General features: G+C 38.3%; 1 protein-coding gene and 1 non-coding gene across 3 annotated transcripts in view; both read left to right on the top strand.

Moving 5' to 3' along the window:
• Window positions 1-21,637, top strand: part of Rock2 (Rho associated coiled-coil containing protein kinase 2) — a 93,857-nt gene that overhangs the window by 34,757 nt on the left and 37,463 nt on the right. For both annotated transcript variants that reach the window (XM_029484847.1, XM_021178715.2), the window contains exons 4-6: window positions 10,389-10,526; window positions 14,077-14,337; window positions 19,808-19,952. In XM_029484847.1, coding sequence (XP_029340707.1) covers window positions 10,389-10,526; window positions 14,077-14,337; window positions 19,808-19,952 — 544 coding nt within the window. The remainder of the gene's footprint in view (window positions 1-10,388; window positions 10,527-14,076; window positions 14,338-19,807; window positions 19,953-21,637) is intronic.
• LOC115032841 lies at window positions 9,996-10,117 on the top strand. Its single transcript, XR_003838501.1, has one exon. It is a non-coding gene; the product is annotated as a small nucleolar RNA SNORA32 (small nucleolar RNA).

Below are 21,637 nucleotides of genomic sequence, written 5' to 3' on the forward strand. Positions count from 1 at the left end.
CTGTCCTGGAACTCACTCTGTAGACCAGGCTGGCATCAAACTCAGAAATCTGCCTGCCTCTGCCTCCCAAGTGCTGGGATTAAAGGCGTGCACCACCACACCTGGCATGTTTGGTTCTTTTAGACAGGCTCTTCTACATTCTAGGCTGGTTTGGAATTCAGTGTGTAGTTGAGGATGGACCTCGAATTTCCGATCCTCTTGCTTCCAACTTCATAGGTGCTGGATTACAGACATGTTTCCTCGTGCTTTCTTTTACATGGTGTTCAGACCTAGCCCAAGGCCTCACATATGCTAGGCAAGCACACTTAATCATCTGAGAAACAACCCAGTCAACCTGGTACTGTTTTGTTCTGAGACAGGGTCTCACTATGTAGTCCAGGCTAACCTACAACTTACTGACATCTGCCTGCCTCTGACTCCTGAGTACTGGGATTAAAGTCATGTACCACCCACCATGCCTTGTCCCAACTTCCCATGTTTTAATGTCAGAGCTGTTACTCTTTCTTGCTATTGTGGTCATTATAATGCAGTATGTCAAAGGAATAGATGGAAAATATAAAGGTATAAAATATTATTTTTGTTATTGCTGTTAGCCAAAATCAGGTATTTTTAAAAATAAAAAAAATACTATATTAATCTGGTGTCTGACCCTAGATCTTATGTCTTAATTTGTTTGGCTTTGCTTTTGCCTCTGTTATTTTAGACAGGGACTCTTTAAAAGGAATAAGATTTTAAAGAAAACATTCACATGTTTCTTTCATCTGTACAGCCTTTTGAAGTTGATTTGCATGTAGTAAATTAGTATGGTGGATATACAGGGAAAATGTTCCAATTTAACACATCTTTATAGTGTATTTGTTTTGATTTTAGAGATTAGTAAAAGGAAGTTTCATGATAGCACAATTTCTTCTTTCTGTGTGAAATACTTTATCTGGTTAAGTTGAAAGTAGGTTAGGTTACCACAGAGGACAATGTTAACAAATTTCTACAAATAAGTTTTCATTCTAAGAGTAATTTGATATGTCACTGAAATGCCATAGCATATAAGAAGGTTCTGGAGTCAACAACAGTATGGAGCTGGAGAGATGGCTCAGCAGTTCACTTGCTGCTGTTCCAGAGGACACTGGTTCAGCTTCTAGCATAATAATGGGGTCTGTACCTTCAGTTCTAGGGATTCAATGCCCTCTTCTATCCTCAACACAAGCACTGCACACACATGGTATACACACACACACACACATCAGCAATACACTTACATACGTAAAATAAAGAAAGTTATTAAAAAAAAATGTTGGGTGTGGGAGGGGAGGCTAGAGAGGGAGCTTAGTGGTTAAGAGCATTGGTTGCTCTTAACCAGTGGACACAGGTTTGATTCCTCACACTGTCTGTAACTCTAGTGGCCAGGCATCTGACACCCTCTTGTGGACTCAGGGCACTGCACTCACGTGGTGCACAGACATATATGCAAGCAAAACACCCATATCCATAAAAATTTTTAAATTACAGTTAAAAAAGAATTAATAAAGGAAAAAGGAGTAGCTTCCCCTCTAGGGCCTATGACCTCAGTAGTAAAATGTTAATAGACATTTTTGTGTGGAGTATCTAATACTGAGAAAGAAGAATAAGTGTTGACAACCGCTCTTTCTAGCTACAGGATATTGGTTTCTGTCATCCAGGTTTTAGTTCTCTCAGGTTGGAGTAGCATTAGTAGCAATGTAACCTTAGAATATTTATGCTAATACTTTGGATTGAATATTCGTGTCCCTTAGTGTGGTTCTGACTCTGAGTAGTGGGATGATTGTTAACTTTCTTGTCAGGTGTCTTAAGTGGCCTTTACTTTTAAATAATCAGGTTTTACTGATTTTTAGATATGCATAAGTACTTACATAGGGCCACATTGGCAATATCAGATTTCATGGAAAACAACAGAAATTTCTTTTTTTTTTTTAAAGATTTTATTTAATTTAAGTATATTAGTACACTGTCATGTCTTCAGACACACCAGAACAGGGCATTGGATCCCATTACAGATGGTTGTGAGCCACCATGTGGTTGCTGGGAATTGAACTCAGGACCTCTAGAAGAGCAGCCAGTGCTCTTAACCTCTGAGCCATCTCTCCAGCCCCAGAAATTTCTTTTCATATCAGTTTTTGGAAGGTTTGGGAACCAGCTTATTGATATCTTACATATTTTGATCATTAGAAACATTTGAGTCTGTTGCAAAAGTGTCAGTTAAAGATCCTCCCTGAAGCCGGGCGTGGTCCCAGCACTTGGGAGGCAGAGGCAGGCAGATTTCTGAGTTGATGCCAGCCTGGTCTACAGAGTGAGTTCCAGGACAGCCAGAGCTACACAGAGAAACCCTGTCTCAAAAAACAAAAACAAAAACAAAACAAAACAAAACAAAAAACAAAAAACTTTCCTGACTTGCAAGATGGCTTAGCGGGTAAGGCTGGCAATCTAAATTTAATTCTTTGAACTTGCATAAAGGTGGAAGCAGAGAGAGAGGTGACTCTATAAAGTTGCCCTCTTATCTCCAAAGTATGTGTGCTTTAGCGGCCACCCGCCCAAACACGTGCGTGCGCGCGCGCACACAAACACACACAGAGTAATAATAATTAAAAACAATAGTGACTACAGGGATGGCTCAGCAGTTAAAAGAGCACTTGCTTCTCTTTTTCCCAAGCTATTCAAGCCACACAGACACACAGAGTCATAATTAATGTTTTTCTTCATCCCTTTGTTTAATTTTTTAGACAATGCTATAGTTTGTGTTTTTAAACTTAGTCTCTCCTTTTCTCAGTATTCATTGCTTTACTTTCATCCAAGCTATCTCATATATGAACCTCTGCTTTCTATTCCTGTTCTGCTTGGTGTTTCATCAAAGTAGTGTTGATCTCAAGTTGTGAAATACTAATGGAGAGAATATCAAGACCATGTGTATTAAATATTCTGTGTATTTGTTTTGTGTATGCTCACCTGGACTGATGTCACTATTTGGAGACATTTCCTCATAGTTTTATATCTTTATATTCTTAGGTACCACATCTATTCCCGATCCTGGTGTAGGAACATTGAGTCAACTTTAGGGGCTTTGATATCATATGAGTTGGTTTTCATTATTTCTGCCTCTACCTATGTTGAGTTAATGAAAGACAATTCTAGATGTCATGTAACTGTGAATCCCTTTCTGCTTAGTTTTTAAAATTAGTATGATACCTTTATTCTGGCATTCTGGGACCTCTTTTGAAATGTCAGCATTCATGGGGCTGGAGAGATGGCCTAACAGGTAAAGTTGAGGATGCCAGAGTGCTTGCCACCACTCTTGCTGGTGTCATAACTTCATCTCCAGCTCTTGGGGATCTGATGCTCTCTTCTGGCCTCTGCAGGCACTGCAGTCACGTCCACTTACACACACACACACACACACACACACACACACACACACACACACACGATTCTTAGCTGTCTATTCTCGGCAAGCTCACTGTGTGCTTTGTTTCCCTATGTGCCTTTTACTCCTAGTTTTATTTATTTATTTTTTTTTTTTAAACTATGCCTCTCAGTGCTCGTTTTAAAGGAAAATTTTGGAAATTAACAGTTTCTCTTGTTTTAACATTCTGTCTGAGTGAAATTTCTTCTCCATATCTTAATTAATGTTATTTTATTTGTAATATTATGTCTTACCTTGTAGTTTGTGTGTTGATATTTTGATTTCTTTACACTATATTTTTTTAAAACAAGAACTGTATCTTTCAAATATTTGACCCTCTTACCAGTAATTGATACTCTTCATCTAAAAAGATTCATCCATACCCCAGGATACTGTTTTCTTCAATGAAGAACATAGCTTAAAAGAGTATCTGGAGAAGCAGAGAGAAAAGAGCAGTCTTTCCCATATAGCCACTGTCAGTTCATTCCTGCACTGCATGTATGCAAATGCATATGTGGTTCTCTAATACGGTACATGTGAACTCAGTTTTTTTTTTTTTTTTTAATGTAAAGCTGGATCTTTACTCTTTATAAGGTTCTTTCTGAGCTGTAAAAATTACTCCCTCCTTCTGATGTTTTCATAGTCCTTGTATCTGCTATTCAGTCTTGGCTGCCATAACAGAAAGCATGAGGACATTGTATTACTTGCATCTTTGGTGGAGGCTTCATTAACATCAGACATTACTCCAGGTTAGTCTAATATACAAATTGAATTTTCTTATAAAAATATAATTTTATTAGTAAAAAATAAATTTGAAAGCCTCAAATGACATGTCTTAGAAAGAATGATTATAAAGTTATCAACAGCGTTCCAAGAATATCCTAAGCATGTTGGTAAGCTTCATTTAGAAATCTGACATCTGTTTAAGTCAGTCTGTCTGTCCGTGTGTCTTACAAAGAAGTACATTTTAACTGTAGAAAGTATGTGGTGTGGAGACAAGAGAAGTCGCTTGAATTCCATCAGTTAGGGTATAGCCATGGTTAATGTTTTGTATCTTTCTCCCTTTTTAAGGGGAGGGTGCTTTTTTCCTCCTGCACACGTATATACTCAATTGGATGATGTTTTGTATTCAATGTATTTTTAAATTTAAAAGCAAGGAATTTGACAGTTTTTTTTTTTTAATAACCAATAGAACTGATAAGAGAAGTGTTTTGCTTTTTTGTTTTTTGTTTTTGGTCCTCTAAGTACGAAGACTAGTAACAGGGACACATGCATAACTTCATATTAGAACGAACCTTATTCTGTTCGTGGTGGAGTTAGGTAATTTTTATTGACTGTATTCTGTATGCTAAATTTATAGTCATTAACTTTCATTTTGTCTTTGCTTTGTAATTTAGAGGAATTAAGTAAATTTGTCACCTAGTTCATAAATATCTCTGCTTTTGCCTAGGTTTGTTTACATCTGAATCCATGTTTTTAAACATTACTGTTCAGTGTGATAATTAATAGCTACTATGTCTGTTTGTTCATATATTTGTCCATCTATATTGAATAGAGGAGAAGGAGCTGGAGAATAAAGGGGAGTCTACAGAGATGCTGAGGGAGCTTATGATAGAATTACTCAGAGACATCCTCAGAGGAAGATGAGTGGAAATCAGCTTTCCTAAAGTAGCAGCACTTTATTATTACTACTTTGTCACATCACTGCTAATGAATTTTAAAGGTATGGTGTAGACATTTGGCATGAATAAGTCTAATGTCTGTGAGTTATATCAGAGATGAGAAGTAGTGATTCCTACCTTGTGCTGTGAGCCAGTAATTGTCCTAGCCCAGCGTTTAAATGAAATTCAGCCTTATAGTCAAAATATTCTTAATGTGTTCAAAGTCTTATAGATACTGCATAGAAAGAGTAGCAGTGTGTTGAATTGACCAGTTCATCATTGTGCCACCCACTGGGCAGTTCCACAGTGAAAGCATGTTTCCCTTGAAAGCAGCTTAGAAAGCCAGGCTGCAAACAGCACATCTGTGAGATTGTCTAGCGCACAGGGAACTATAGACTGGAGAGTAACTGCACCACCAGTGAAGACAGTAAACATTTTCTCATTCAGAAGTCCTCTTAGGACTTAGGGCTACAGTGTATACTTTTTATTTCACTGTCTTCTTTCCAGCAGTTAATAGATAACTTTTAGCTCCACTGTACAGCAAAATTATCAGAATTTTGTATGTCATGGTCTAAGTATAAATAATGAAAATAATAACAGAAATTAATTGACTCTTAATGCTCTGTGGATTATTTTTTCTAATGAAGTTAGAGAGCATACAAAATTCAATTTGTTTTTAGAGTAAGTTAAGGCTTGAAGGATGGTGTAAATATACATAGGGAGTGTGTTAACAACTTCTAAAAATGTGTTCCTAGCTTTTTGATGATTATTTACTTTGAGTTAATCTGGTTATTGAACACAAGTCAATTAGAAAGCTAGTATGCTTGCTGTGGTATAGTTTTCTACCTTTACACCTGTCATCCTTTAATCCTTGACTTCTGCTCTGTGTTCTCATATTTTTTTCTGGTGCATAAATAAATGTTTACTGTTTTATTAACTTTATGTCACTATGGAGATCTATAAGGATTGATTGCTGTTATTGCCTAGTAACAACTCAGAAGATGAATATAAGCTACAGCTCTTGTTACCACATAGTTACCTCTTGGACTTACCATTTTCATTGTAATGTTACACCATTTCAAAATACTTCAGATTTCAAAACATTTTAAAAGGAGAAATGATGTGAGAATGTTTACTGACACAGAGTGTTAACTTTTCCAGCAGAAAATAGAGATTCATAGTTTTTCTTTCTCTAATTCTGTTAGTTTTTGGTTCATGAATTTTCAAGTTCATTTATTAAAGGTGCAAACATTTAGAATTGTGTGCCCCTTTGTTCTCTCCCCCTCAAGTATAGGACTTGTTATGTGTGAATTTCGAGCTGGCCTGGAACCCAAAAAAACCCCAGCTGTTCTGCCTCTTAGGTCTTTCATTCAGATAAAGACTGTCTGCTCCAAGTTTGTTTTATTATATACATTTATTCCTATTGTAACATTTTATCCTTACTGTTTTCCATGGCAAATATGTTTGCTTTTTCTTTAATCTTCAGCCTGTCTGGTTTATATCTAAACCATGTGAGTTTATGTCTTGCTTGTTAGTTGTTTGATAATTCATTAATGGGTATATTTAGTCCATTATACTCACATATATCTTAGCTTAAAATTATCTTGGATGGCCCTAGTTTGATCACATTCATTTATTCAAATTTATTTATGCTCAGATTCACTAAATTTTTCACACACACCCTCACCCCCTGCTTCAAGACAGGGCTTCTCTAGAGAGTGTAGCCCTGGCTGTCCTGGAACCCACTCTGTAGACCAGGCTGGCCTCAAACTCACAGATCTGCCTGCTCTGCCTCCTGAATGCTGGGATTAAAGGGGTGCACCACCACTGTCCAGCTGATTACTCACTTTTTAATCACTGTTCTTGTTTAGCCCTTCTAAAGTTTTCATTTGTTACTATATATTTTTTTAGTTATAGAATTTCTAATTGATTTCTATTATTTCCATTTTATTTAAACATATTTCTAAGAGCTATTTTCACTTATGTCTTTTACACTTATTTGTAAGAAAAATTTAAAGCTAGACCTAACATTTTCTTTTGACTTCTTTTTTCTTATTTATAACTCATGTTTTCCTTTTTATCTCTTTAGTAAGTTTTAAATTATTTGCTAGATCTTGTAGCTATGGAGTAGAGAGTTTGAGCTTATTAATCTCTTTGAAGAATGTTAGTTTTCATTCTGATAGTCTGTTCAGTGACTTACTGGTTGGCCATCCTTGATTTGTGGAGGCTCAGTTTTTTACTTTGTCAGAATCGGTGTATGGAAAGAGCAAGGCATTGCTATCGAGTCCTTTCACCTTGACGTGACTCAGCCTCTAGCTAAACTGCTCCCTTTTGATGTTTAGATTTACTATTAGGCTTTGTTAAGTACCAGTAGAGTGGGGCTTACTTAGATCAGTGATTTGTGACCATTTCATAGGGGTCACACATCAAGATATCCTGCATTTCAAATATTTATATTAACAGTAGCAAAATTATAGTTATAAAATAGCAAATTTCCTGGACATGCAGCTGATACATATTAGAGGAGGAACTATGTTCTAGAGCAGTGGTCCTCAACCTTCCTAATGCTGTGATGTGACCCTTTAATAGTTCTTCAGGTTGTGATGATACTCAACCATAAAATTATTTTGTTGTCAGTATTGTCATTGAACTTGTCACTGGGATTAATAGAGGTCAAAATAGGCATGACTTTTTCTTTTTTCTTGAGTCTGCGGTACCCTCTGGGGAACCGGCAATAAGTAACAAACATCCAAAAAATTACAGGTTGAAGGAAGAAAGCCAATGAAGTTGAAGTTGTGAGGAAATGATGAGATTCTTGATGGTTTTTAAGAAAGTATTTCTTACTTGGCCCCAGCAAGGTTCTTAATTTGATTGGGTAGACAGAGGAAGCTTCTTTGGGGAGTTTCACATTTCAGTGAGTGGAAAAGAAGCCATGTCCTTGGATGAGAGGTGGTCAGGGACTGATAGGTTTTTCTAATGAAAATATGTAAAGAGGAAAGGTTCATTCTTATATTAAAGGGACTAAAAGCAGATAGTTGTGCTTAAAGTATGAACAAGAACAAAAGGACAAGGTTTAAATTGGGAAGGTGGCTTTGGGCTAGCCAGGACTCTAGGCATTGTGGTTAAGAGCTTCATCTTTTCTTAGCTTCTTCCTCCAACCCTGAGACCAAATGCTGCTGAGCTTTCCAGAGAGAGAGAGAGAGAGAGAGAGAGAACCTCAGGTGGGCTGGGATATTGGGCTGGCATGAAATCTGGCTATGTTTGAGGTGGGTGATGCTAACTTCAAGTTTAGAGATGTAGAAGTAGTAAACACTATGGATGCAGAGTGCATTTCAGTCTCAGCTTGCCACCTTTATAGTCCCCAGGCAGATTGAATTCTCTGTGCCTTATATTTGCCATTCTGACAGGTAGATAAGATACCTCACTGGGACTAAAGCAAAGATTAAGGTAACATATCCAAACACAGTCGTGTATCTGGCACATACTCTGTAATAGGCACAAATCTTATCTTCATTGGATTAAATTCTGGTGCTGAGAGATAGGACATACGTTGTTCTTTAAAAGATATAAGATCAGTAAGTGAAATGGAGCAAGAACAAGGAAGAGTGAATGAGTTAGGGACATGCTGGCAGGAGAGGGAGATAGTGGCTTAGAGGTAAAGTACCTTGATCAGAGTAGGTGTTCATGAGAAGGCAGTATTTGAACTGGGATTTGAAGGAGTCAGGAACTGAACTCAGGGAAAAGAGCTTTCCACAGAGGAACAGCACATGCAAAAGAGACAAGCTGAGGACCAGAATTGGTTGGTTTGTATGGTTCATTAGACTGAGTGGATATAGAAGAGTACAACCAGTTGAGATTTTGCTAGCAATTGGAGTAAAAGGTGTTGGACCTGGTTGGCAGCAGTGGGAATAGCTAGATATGGCTGGATTAGAAACAAGTTAAAGGTAGAACTGTATGATTCTCTGACAAAGGAATTCTTAACCTTGAACAGCTTGAGTGATGGAACAGCCATTTACCAACTAACTGCAGGAAATAGATACACATTCAAGAATAAAGTTTGGATGTTTCAGTTTTGTATACGTTACCAGTTGTTATTTATTATTATACAGTATGTGTTAGCTGCTATAACTTAGACTCTATATTTCTTCTTTGTGATACTTTGGTATATTCTGGGAAATAAATATGGTTATAGGAGCTGTAGAGATGGCTCAGCTCTTAATGGCTCTAACTGTTCTTCCAGAGGTTCTGAGTTCAATTCCCAGCAACCACATGGTGGCTCACAACCATCTGTAAAGGGATCTGATGCCCTCTTCTGGTGTGTCTGAAGAGAGTGACAGTGTAGTTACTTTACATAAAATAAATAAATCTTTTTTAAAAAATAGATCTTATTCTTACTTAAGCACAATAGGAATTGATCAAGTAACTATATTGTTAGTTGTGTGTGTGTGTGTTTTCTATCTTTTAAACAGATACTTAGGAACAAAGGAGAATGAATTAATAAAATCAGGTTATCTCTTTTTTTTTTTTTTTTTTTTTTTTTTTTTTTTTTTTTTTGAGACAGGGTTTCTCTGTGTAGCCCTGGCTTGTCCTGGAACTCACTTTGTAGACCAGGCTGGCCTCGAACTCAGAAATCCGCCTGCCTCTGCCTCCCAAGTGCTGGGATTAAAGGCGTGCGCCACCACGCCCGGCTTTCAGGTTATCTCTTACAAACTAACCTAGTAGATTATTAATGTTCATATAGTGAGCGACATGCACCCCACAAATACAACACATATACATAAACACTGATGTTTCAGACTAAAAGAGATGTTTTCCCCCTTAGTAAACATTTCTTAAAAATTGCCTGCTAAATATAGTATCTTATTGTTTTAAAACATGGTTAGCTTAAAGAATCTGAGGGAAAATGGTCATTACCAAGGCTTTTAGAATGCAGTTTCTCATTTGCTGTGGACATGACCAAAAAGAAAAATTCCCATGAGGTTTTTCATATGCTACTTGACTAGCAGTTAACCTGTTGGGAACATGTGGGGAAAAAAAGAATCTGAGGGGATTTATTTAGCTGAAATAAGATAGTTGCTTATTTGACTTTAATTAAAAGGTATATTTCCTGAAATATTTGGGCCCTTACATATGTTCTCTCTGGTAAGTGTCATACTTCTGCTCTGGAGGCTTACCTGGAAACAGGGTATTACATACATCTACTTGGCTAAGGGTCAGTTTGTTAGCATTGCAGCACCATCATTCTCCTTATGCAACTAAAGTATTGCTCATTTTGTTTGTTTGTTTTTAACCCACAGGTTCGTCATAAGGCATCACAGAAGGTGTATGCAATGAAGCTTCTTAGTAAATTTGAAATGATAAAAAGATCAGACTCTGCTTTTTTCTGGGAAGAAAGAGATATTATGGCCTTTGCCAACAGTCCCTGGGTAGTTCAGGTAAGCATAAGAACTTTTTGTGTTAAGGTGCCTATTCAGAAGACTGTTTTGTGTGCTTTGTTCACATAGTAAAAAGTGTAATTATTTTTTACTAGACATGATTCAGTATGCTTGTTTAGTGTTTCTTGGTGGAATAGCTATATAGACACGGCATATAAAAATTATTACTTGAAACTCTTTCTTTCTTAATCATTTTATATAGAGATTTTACATGATCAGCCACTATGCCACTCTGAATTCATCCTGTCATTAGATTGATTTGTACATACTGAGGTTAGTTAGGCCTCACGTGACATTCTCAGCCTGTCTTAAATGGGAGAAAAGTTTTCTATAGTAAGCATCTTTAAAATTCTATAGTCCTTTATATATTTTCTATAGTATATATTGTTAGTGTTTCCTAATTCTGTTTCATAATATTGCTTCTTTTTCTATTATATACACCACCAGCTTTGCTTTTGTACATGGTATTTAACTCCAGTATCTAATGTTTTTGATGTTTTTGAGCAAGGAAGATGAGTAAGATTAACCATGTACCAGTGTGTGCTCTAAAGTGCTTAAATGAGCTGGAGTTTCATACCTTGCTTGAAAGAGGCAGTGTGGAGATTTTTTTTAAGGTCACATAGTAGCTGTGCCATTTAAAAAGTACTGCTTTTTAAAAGTGATGTTGAGCTGGGCAGTGGTGGCACACACCTTTAATCCCAGCACTCGGGAGGCAGAGGCAGGCATATTTCTGAGTTTGAGGCCAGCCTGGTCTACAGAGTGAGTTTCAGGACAGCCAGGGCTACACAGAGAAACCCTGTCTCAAAAAACCAAAAAACCAAAAAAAAAGTGATGTTGAGGGGGACTGTCTTAGTCAGGGTTTCTATTCCTACACAAACATCATGACCAAGAAGCAAGTTGGGGAGGAAAGGGTTTATTTGGCTTACACTTCCATCACCAAAGGAAGTCAGGACTGGAACTCAAACAGGTCAGAAAGCAGGAGCTGATGCAGAGGCCATGGAGGGATGTTCTTTACTGGCTTGCCTCTCCTGGTTTGCTCAGCCTGCTCTCTTATAGAACCAAGACTACCATCCCAGAGATGGTCCCACCCACAAGGGGCCTTTCCCCCTTGATCACTAATTGAGAAAATGCCTTACAGTTGGATCTCATGGAGGCATTTCCTCAACTGAAGCTCCTTTCTCTGTGATAACTCCAGCCTGTGTCAAGTTGACACAAAACTAGCCAGTACAATTGACCCCTTGTCAACTTGACACACAAACATCACTAGTAAGCCTCAACTCTTACATTCTTATTCATCCCCAAGATCTAAATAACTTTAAAAGTCCCACAGTCTTTACATATTCTTAAATTTTCAATCTCTTTAAAATATCCATCTCTTAAAATCCAAAGTCTCTTTACAATTAAAAGTCTCTTAACTGTGGGCTCCACTAAAACAGTGTCTTCCTTCAAGAGGGAAAATATCAGGGCACAGTCACAATCAAAAGCAAAAGTCAATCTCCAACCGTCCAATGTCTGGGATTCAACTCACGATCTTCTGGGCTCCTCCAAGGGCTTGGGTCACTTGTCCAGCCATGCCCTTTGTAGCACACGCGTCATCCTCTAGGCTCCAGATACCTGTACTCCACTGCTGCTGCTGCTCTTGGTGGTCATCTCATGGTACTGGCATCTCCAAAACACTGCATGACCCCTTCAGTCCTGGGCCTTCAATTGCAACTGAGGCTGCACCTTCACCAATGGCCTTCCATGGCCTCTCACAGTGCCGAGCCCTGCTTGTGGACGTTGTACATCGTGGTGCGCACTAGGCTCCGCACCACGATGTACAACGTCCACAAGCAGACCAAAAAACCAAAAAAAAAGTGATGTTGAGGGGGACTGTCTTAGTCAGGGTTTCTATTCCTGCACAAACATCATGACCAAGAAGCAAGTTGGGGAGGAAAGGGTTTATTTGGCTTACACTTCCATGCTGCTGTTCATCACCAAAGGAAGTCAGGACTGGAACTCAAACAGGTCAGAAAGCAGGAGCTGATGCAGAGGCCATGGAGGGATGTTCTTTACTGGCTTGCCTCTCCTGGTTTGCTCAGCCTGCTCTCTTATAGAACCAAGACTACCATCCCAGAGATGGTCCCACCCACAAGGGGCCTTTCCCCCTTGATCACTAATTGAGAAAATGCCTTACAGTTGGATCTCATGGAGGCATTTCCTCAACTGAAGCTCCTTTCTCTGTGATAACTCCAGCTGTGTCAAGTTGACACAAAACTAGCCAGTACAGGGACTATAGAGATGATGCATCAGTTAAGAGTTAGTCTGCTTTTCAAGGGGACCATATTTGACCAGCCCCTACATAGCAGCTCCTCTGACATTCTGTAACTCCAGTTCCAGGAGATCCAACACCCTTTTTTGGACTCCACAGACATTGGGCACTTACGTACATATAGGCAAAACATGTACGTAAAGTTAAAAACAAGATTAAGCCTTAAATCCCTTTTTGTTTTTGTTTGGTTAATCATAGCCATTGTTTAGAAACTCTGATGTGTACAGTTCACAGTGTTGTATTTTGTGTGTATGTGTGTAATTCCGGGCCATGATAATTTGCTTGAATAAAGAATGATAGTGATGCTGATGTGTTGGAGACAGCTGTAATCCCAGCGCTTGGGAGACTGCACAAGGAGATTCTTTCTAAGTTTGAGGTCTACTTGATCTACATAAGGAAATTTGTTTCAAAAAGGAGGAAAAAGAAGATAGCACTGACGTGTCCCACTTTTAGCTTTAAATCTCATTCACTTTTTTGTAAGTTAATCATTCCATATATTGTTATCTTTTGATCTTTGATTCTGCTGAATAAATTTTCTACTGAGAAAGAATGGCTCTCTTGATAATTTAAATAGTGTCTGGTTACTGCCATTTCTACTTGCTTGTTTCCAGGGAGGGGCTGCAGGGGCCTGTGTTGTTTGGTGGGCTATAGAGATACCTTTTCTTGGGTGTTGTGGTTATTCCGTCTTTCTGGGGCAACATACTGTAGCCTGGCAGTGCTGCTTGCTGCTTATCATGAATAAGAGGATAACGAATAGAGAAAAGGATTTAGTTCTCCAAGTGTGGCTACTGATTACTCACTTTTTTTTTCACTGAAATGGGACTTACTTCTTCTGTCTTTTGATTTGGCATCTGTTAGATGTTTCTAAGCTGCTCCTACCTCCAGATCTCTTCTGTGTAAGGTATGAGCAATACTTTGTTTAGTTTTCAGAGAAATACTGTCTCCTTTGTTCCAATTATAGCTTTTAACATTTTTTATTTAGTTTCCTACATTGTGTTTCCTGTGAGGGAAACATTCATATATGCACATTTTATTGTATGTTTGGAAAAGTAACCATGTAAAATTGTTCTGCTATTTTCCTATTAAATAGGCCTGATCCAGAAGTAAAGGATTTCATAAATTTTAACTTCTATTTTCATGTAAAGTAGTCTGTTTTTTCACTAGTAATAATAGTTTTGGGAGTTTCATTTTGTAAATGGCTTTGTTTTTAGTATGATTTTGTTCTTCCTCCTTTTCCAGCTCTTCTGTGCCTTTCAAGATGACAGGTACCTGTACATGGTGATGGAGTACATGCCAGGTGGAGACCTCGTCAACCTTATGAGTAATTATGATGTGCCTGAAAAGTGGGCCAAGTTTTACACTGCTGAAGTAGTGCTTGCACTGGATGCGATACACTCCATGGGCTTAATACACAGAGATGTGAAGCCTGATAACATGCTATTGGATAAACATGGACATCTAAAGTTAGCAGATTTTGGCACATGTATGAAAATGGATGAAGTAAGTAAGCCAACAAAACTGCTATTTTGTAAAAGTTTATCCATATTTATTGTGTGTGTGTGTATGAGAGAGCGAGAGAGCATGTGCATGCAGTGCTGTACATGTGGAGGTCAGAAGACAACGCTGTGGGGTCAGTTTTCTTCTGCCACTACATATGGATTCTGGAGATGTGCTCAGGTCACCAGGCTGTGCCAAAAGCACGTTTACCTGCTGAGCCTTCTGCTTAGTCCTAGTTTTTTTTGGTGTGTGTAACAAATACAAATCAGGACTCTGCAATTTTGAATAAAAATGAATTTCGCTTTGACAATGGCATAAGTGTCAAGAAAAACTGTTTGAATATATCCTTTACTATTCATTCATCTAGGTGTAAAATACTTCTATTAATTCATTTATCTTCTTGACAACCATCTGTTACCAAGCAAAACTAGTTAGTAATGGTCTAAGTGTATAGAATTGGGCTACAAAATTTAAGTTCAAGTTCAGGAGTACTTTTACCAACATTTTTATTTCCGTGGCTTTTTCTCTTTTTGAGAAAGGAGGTGATACAAAATGAAGAAAGAAGTCAGTCACTTTACACCTAACTCTTGTGTATCAGTGTTGGTTCAATAACAGTAACTTCAGACATAACCGTGCTACTGATTTGTTTTGGTTATGTAATTTTACATTTTGTCCTTTCTTGTCTGTACTGTTAATTCCTGATGAGGCAGGGTTGTCTAGAAGATAGCTTGTAAATTGTAAGTAATCTGTGCCTCTAGGAGACTAAATTTCACCTTTGGTATAGTTTTCATAACCTTACAGAATCACCACCACCACCAACAACAACTATAACGACAATAACAATGCATGCACAAAAACATTTGGAATGCCCACAGGCATGATTTTTTTTAATTACATGGGACTCTTAATTTTCTAGTAATTGTTAGATGAATAATGCTGTTGCAAGTTTTTTTGTCACTATTTACCTTTCCTTTATAATTGTCTCTATCTGCATTAGAGACCGACTAGAGTTCAGTGGCCAAATCTAACCTCCGCCTTGGTGGTGTACATCTACAAAAAAATGATCTTCATAAGTTTCAGCATTTAAAGAAGAAGATAAATTGATAGAAACTCTGTACCCCTTCAGGTTGTTACAGTCTGGCAGCAATATAGACATCCTTTGATCCTTGAATATAGACATTCAGTGATCTTTACTTTCTCTTACATTATGTCAGAGGCCACAAGATGGTATTGGGTTTTCTGGAGATGGTTGTGAGCCATCCCTGTATGTGCCTCTGAGAGATCTGTCGGTGCTCTTTAACTGCTGAGCCATCTCACTAGCCTCATGCCATCAGTTTTAATATCTGATTTTCTTCTTATATTCTGAAAAATTCTATTTTCCTCAAAAGTGTACGTTTAAAAAATGAAAAAAGCCAGGCGTGGTGGCGCACGCCTTTAATCCCAGCACTCGGGAGGCAGAGGCAGGCGGATTTCTGAGTTCGAGGCCAGCCTGGTCTACAAAGTGAGTTCCAGGACAGCCAGGGCTACACAGAGAAACCCTGTCTCGAAAAACCAAAAAAAAAAAAAAAAAAAAAAAAAAGAGAGAGAGAGAAAAAAAAAAGAAAAAAAAAAAAAAAAAAAAAAAAAAAAAAAAAAAAAAAGAGAGAGAGAGAAAAGAAGAAGAAAGAAAAAGAAAATGGTAATACTTGCTGTATTCTGTATTTTCAGCTTCGTCCAGTATATTATATAGCTTCAGCCAGTGGGATGATCAGTGTGGGTAAAGGCACTTGCCACCAAGTCCCTTCTTGGGACTCACATGGAGAGAAGACAAAACCAACGCTTGCAAGTTATGCTTGTGTGCCCCTCATCAATCAATCAATCAGTCAATCAATCAATCAATCAATAATAGAGATAAAAAGCCTTTGTACTTATAATAAAAATAATCAGTACCGAAGGGAATAATAACTAAGGCAATCCAGCTAGGCAGGTTTGTGCAGTTAGGGGCAGATGAAAGTGTGAGTTCCATTTAAATTTTTGTTTTCTACATTTGTAAAGAGGCATTTTGAATTGTTCATAAGACAAACACAAGACTTCTGATTGATCCATTTTTAAGTTTTCAGTAAACTCTCTTGGTCTATATTTTGTCAATGACAAATCATCACATTTATTTAGAAAACATTGAACTTATTACATTTAAAGTGATTTTTTTGGTTGTATTTGTGGCATATGCATGTGTGTGCAGGTACACTTGCCTATGAATGCATGTGCAAAAGCTGGCAGTGGATGTTAAATGTCTTCTGTCTCCACCATTTCATTTTATTTAGATTGTATGTGCTTGAATACGTACGTATGTGTGTGTATACCTGTGCACCTCCAGAAGGAACCTAGGTGGAGGATGTCAGATATCTATCACTTGCTACCTTATTAACTTGAGACAGAGTCTCTCACTGAGCCACAACTAGTCATTTAGGTTGGCTGACCAGTGATCCCCCAGGACCTGCCTCCTCCTCGCCACATCCCCCTGTGCTGAGATTACAAGCATATACAACCGTATCTGGCTTTTTATTTGAGTGTGTAGGATTTGAACTCAGGTTCAAATCATATGCTATCATTATGCTTGGACTTCTAGTTACTGAGCCATCTCCCTAGCCATCTGTCTTTTATTTTTGAAGCCAAGTCTCTCACTGTACCTGGAGCTCACTTGTTTGGCAAGACTGGCTGGCCAGTAAATCTCTGGGCTTTGCCTGTCCCAAACACTGCGTTTTCGCCCCTCATCCTGACTTTTTAAATTGGTTGCTAGGAACTGAAATTCAGGTTCTCACTGGTGCACACCAACTACTTTTACCCACCTCTCCAGTCCCCAGTGAAAGTAATTTTGAGTAACCTTTGGAAATGAATGCCTAGTCATTGTGTTTTCCTGTTCAAACTCATATGAAGCCTCTTAAAATACGACTCTTGGTGCCATCATGTGACAGTACCTCATAGCTCTAAAGTTGCTTTGATTTATCATATAGTTCTTTCATAATGTGTTACTTAACTTTATGAAGTTTCCATACATTGGCTCCATATCCTTTAGTTTATTGACTTTCATTTTGATACTATAGAATATTAAAAACTTGCCTTTTTCCCCCTTACCCCTAGAGCCACTCCAAGAAGCTCTGATTTCTTTGATTAGAAATGGTACTTAGTAGTATCTGTATGATTGCTAGATATGCTCATTGCTCCTAACATATCATGATTTTCAGGCTCAGTCAATGGATAGAGCTAGGAGGCATGGGCTATAACACCCAGTATTTAGCCATATGCCCCGATGCTTACATTTGAATCTCTGTTTCTGTAGATGATATGTCAAGTGCTACTACTTAACACTGATATATCTGGTTGAAGTCTAACACCATAGGGTCCAGTCTAGTCTTTCTCTTCTCTTCTTGTAATTTCTTTCAGTGGCTAAAAAAAAAACCCCAAGCAACACCCTCTGGTTTGTATTAGCTAATTATAGCTTTTTTTTTTTTTTTTTAAAAAAAAGCTTGTTTAACCCTAGTGTATGTTTAAAATTGTTTCATAATTGCTGTCCTCACTACTGTGATAGATTGTTTTTTTATTTGAAGATGTCCTGATAGCTAGTTTTTCCAAAGCTCCTTGGATTGTTTTTTTCTTGGCCTTTCATCATGGTTATATTACTCATGAAAAAAAAGTCCACCTTTCACTTTTTTATATGTGGAGCTTCCTCTGGTTTTATGAGGATTTTTTTCTACCTTTTTTGTCTCTCCTGGTTTTTTTTTTTTTTTTTTTTTTTTTTGGTTTTTCGAGACAGGGTTTCTCTGTGTAGCCCTGGCTGTCCTGGCACTCACCCTGCAGACCAGGCTGGCCTCGAACTCAGAAATCCGCCTGCCTCTGCCTTCCGAGTGCTGGGACCAAAGGCGTGCGCCACCACGCCCAGCTCTCTCCTGGTTTTTAACAGAACTGTAAAGTACAGGGTAGTGGTTGATGGATGGTAATTGTAGGAGCTGAGCACTCCCTTCCCTGTAGTGCAGTATTTGTCTAGACTTCCGAAAAACCCTGGGTTCAGTTACTATTTTTGAAATTAGTTTCTCAGTTTAACATTCTTTCTTTATAGCATTTAAACATTTGTACAAATCATGTCCACAAAACACATTGAACTTTGTTTTCCCCCAAGGAGGCTTTTTGTTGTTGGTTGTGGAAGTAGTGTGTAGTAATGGGGAATGAACCTTGGGCTTTGCACACTAGGCACACTCTCTTAGCACTGAACTATGTCCCTAGCCCTAATGTCTACCTAGCATGCTAGTATTTCTATAGCTTTCTTGTGAGAAATGTGGTGATGTACCATTAGCAGAGAGAGGACGTGAAGGGCATTTGGATTGATATAGAGAATGTTTACAAGTCAGACAGAACTTAGTAGCTTTACCTTGCTAGAGTGATTTCACTTAGCAGAGAGCACTGTGATGCTTTGTGCACGTGTACTGCATTACATGCTTGCTCTCTTACTCTCCTCCCTTCCTCTCTCGGGAGGGACGATTCTTATCTTTGCCAAAGGACACTTGAACTAGGGAGATGGCTCACCTGTCAAGCATGAGGTCTGAGTTCAGATCTCCTAGTAACTGGTCACTAGCTCAGCCAGTTACTGAGCTCAAGGTTCATTGAGAGACTGTCTCAGATAATAAGGAGAAGAGTGATAGAGGAAGGCAGCCATCATTGACCTATGGCTTACACACACACAAGAATATGTACATGTTATATACACATGTACATGTTAAACACACACACATGTACATGTTATACATATACATACACACTCTCTAAGAAGGTACTCACAGAAAGTATCTTACTACCCAAGAAAACAGAACGCAGGTAAAGGTGTTGAATCACTTTGCCAAATATGTTGATAACACAGCTACATACTAGAAATATGTAAACCTAAGATGCACCAAACCTTTTTGGTCTTTTAGTTTAAATATTTACACTTGATCCTAGCCAAAAGGGCGAAAAGCGATTAGTTTAAATATTTAATACATTTTCTCAGTCTGCTCATGATAAATTGTGAACCAGTTCTTGATACCATATCTAAGATGAGTGGTGCATTGCCATTGTAAGCACTTTTGTTTCTTTCCAGAACAGCAAGCTGCTTTCCCCCTAATGATTCTTTCCCTTTCCCCATGTTATATCATTAAGCTCTCATTTTGTAGCCCCTTACTTTAGAACGTATGTGAAATAAACAACAAAAGTTGTCAGTTTCTGTAGGTTTGGGAGCCTACTGCCTTTTCCATTTTCCATGGATGAAAACTCATACCTGGCCTCCCTGATGCAGATATTTCTATGCATTCAGTGGTGTATATAATCCCCGAGTCTTGAAGCCACGTCAGCAGTTGTGTTCTATTGGAAGTGATACGTGGCACTGTCTGATAATAAGTCAGTTGTCACTGTGTGTGTTACCCTCGATGTTTGGCTTTGTTTTTTAATTCTGTTGTTTACCCAGACAGGCATGGTGCATTGCGATACAGCAGTTGGAACTCCCGATTACATATCACCTGAGGTTCTGAAATCACAAGGAGGTGATGGTTACTATGGGCGAGAATGTGATTGGTGGTCTGTAGGTGTTTTCCTTTTTGAGATGTTAGTAGGTAAGTCAATATTTGAACTTGTTTTGTTTTGAAAACCCTTTTCATAGCACTTTATAGTTCAGTCAAGAATTGGAGAATGTGGACAGGAGAGATAGCTCAGCAGTTTTAAGAGCACTGTCTGCTCTTCCAGAGGTCCTGAGTTCAAAACCTAGCAACCACATGGTGGCTCACAGCCATCTGTAATGGGATCCAATGCCCTCTTCTTGTGTGTCTGAAGACAGCTACAGTGTACTTATATATAATAAATGAGTAGATCTTTAAAAGAAAAAAAAAGAATTGGTGAATTTAAAGAAATTGCCATGTCAAGGGAGGGATTTCTGAATCCCTGAACTAGAATCTGATGTAGAACTGGTGACATGGCTTAAGACACTGATTCTCATCCTGTGAGTCTTCTCCTTTTGGGGGGTAGGAGGCAAATGACCCTTTCACAGGGGTTGCCTAAGACCATTGGAACACACAAGATATTTACATTATGATTTATAACAGTGGCAAAATTATAGTTATGAAGCAGCGACAACAGTAATTTTATGTTTGGGGGTCACCACAACATGAGGAACATTGGGAAGGTTGAGAACCATTGGTGTAAGGGGTAAAGGCATGTGTGGAGCCTGATGATCTGATCTCCAGGACTCTTTTGTGTGTAGAAGAAAACAAATAGATGCAAATTGTCCTCTGCTATCGGTCTGTGAGTGTGACCTGTCTGTGCTTACACATGCACACGTTAGTATATAAATAAATGAAGTAGAACAACATCAAAAGAAATAGTATGCTGTATGTTGGTAGGAAGTGTTTCTCTAGTAGATCCTTCTCTTATTTTTCATAAGTATTTTCATATAACCCATGCTGCCCTCAAACTCGAAATCCCCTGCCTCAGCGTCTTGTTAGTTAGGATTGCATTGACATGTGTCACTACTCACCACTGTTCTTTTAAAATTAAGGCAGTATTAGAGAAAGAACAAATTCACAGGTTTTGTAGCCCTTCACTAATCTTTTAATCTGCTCTCCTGGAACTGAGCTGGAATTATAGGCAGATGTGAGCCCCATGGCCGGTGTGCTGGGAGACAGCTCTGGAAGAGTCAGCCACAAATAAATACCCTTAACTGCCTAGCCCTTGCTCCAGACCCAGTAATTTATTTATTTTGTCTACATGTGTCATAAATGTCTATGCTTGGAACTGAATTTTGGCCCTTTGTAAGAGGACTGCATGCCCTTAACTACTAAGCCATGTCGATGGACCCTACGATTTCTTAATAATATTTATAGTAGATATTTTAAATGGTTGAGTAGATATTTAAGTAAATTTTAGTATTTGTTCCAGTAGTTAGATAGAAATAAAACTATTCTTTGGTTCATGTAATCTTATTATATTGTTGATTTGCAAACTGTATTTTACTTATTGTTTGCATATGTTTTAGGTCTTTTGTTTGTTAAGAAACAAGGTCTCTCTTGATTGGCATGAACTTTTAACACATAAACAAATACATGTTCCTCATCTCCCCCCCCCCCCTTTTCTTTTTTGTTCTTGGTTTTTCTTCTTTTTCTTTTGAGACAGAGTCTTATGTAGACCAGGGTGGCCTGGAATTTATACAAGATCTACCTGCCTCTGGCTCTGGAGTCCTGGGATTAAAGGTGTTTACCACCACAGTGAGATGAATCACATAGTTACTTTCTTTTTTTTTTTTTTT

Source organism: Mus caroli, chromosome 12 (assembly GCF_900094665.2).
Source record: "Mus caroli chromosome 12, CAROLI_EIJ_v1.1, whole genome shotgun sequence".
Taxonomy (NCBI): Eukaryota; Metazoa; Chordata; class Mammalia; order Rodentia; family Muridae; genus Mus; species Mus caroli.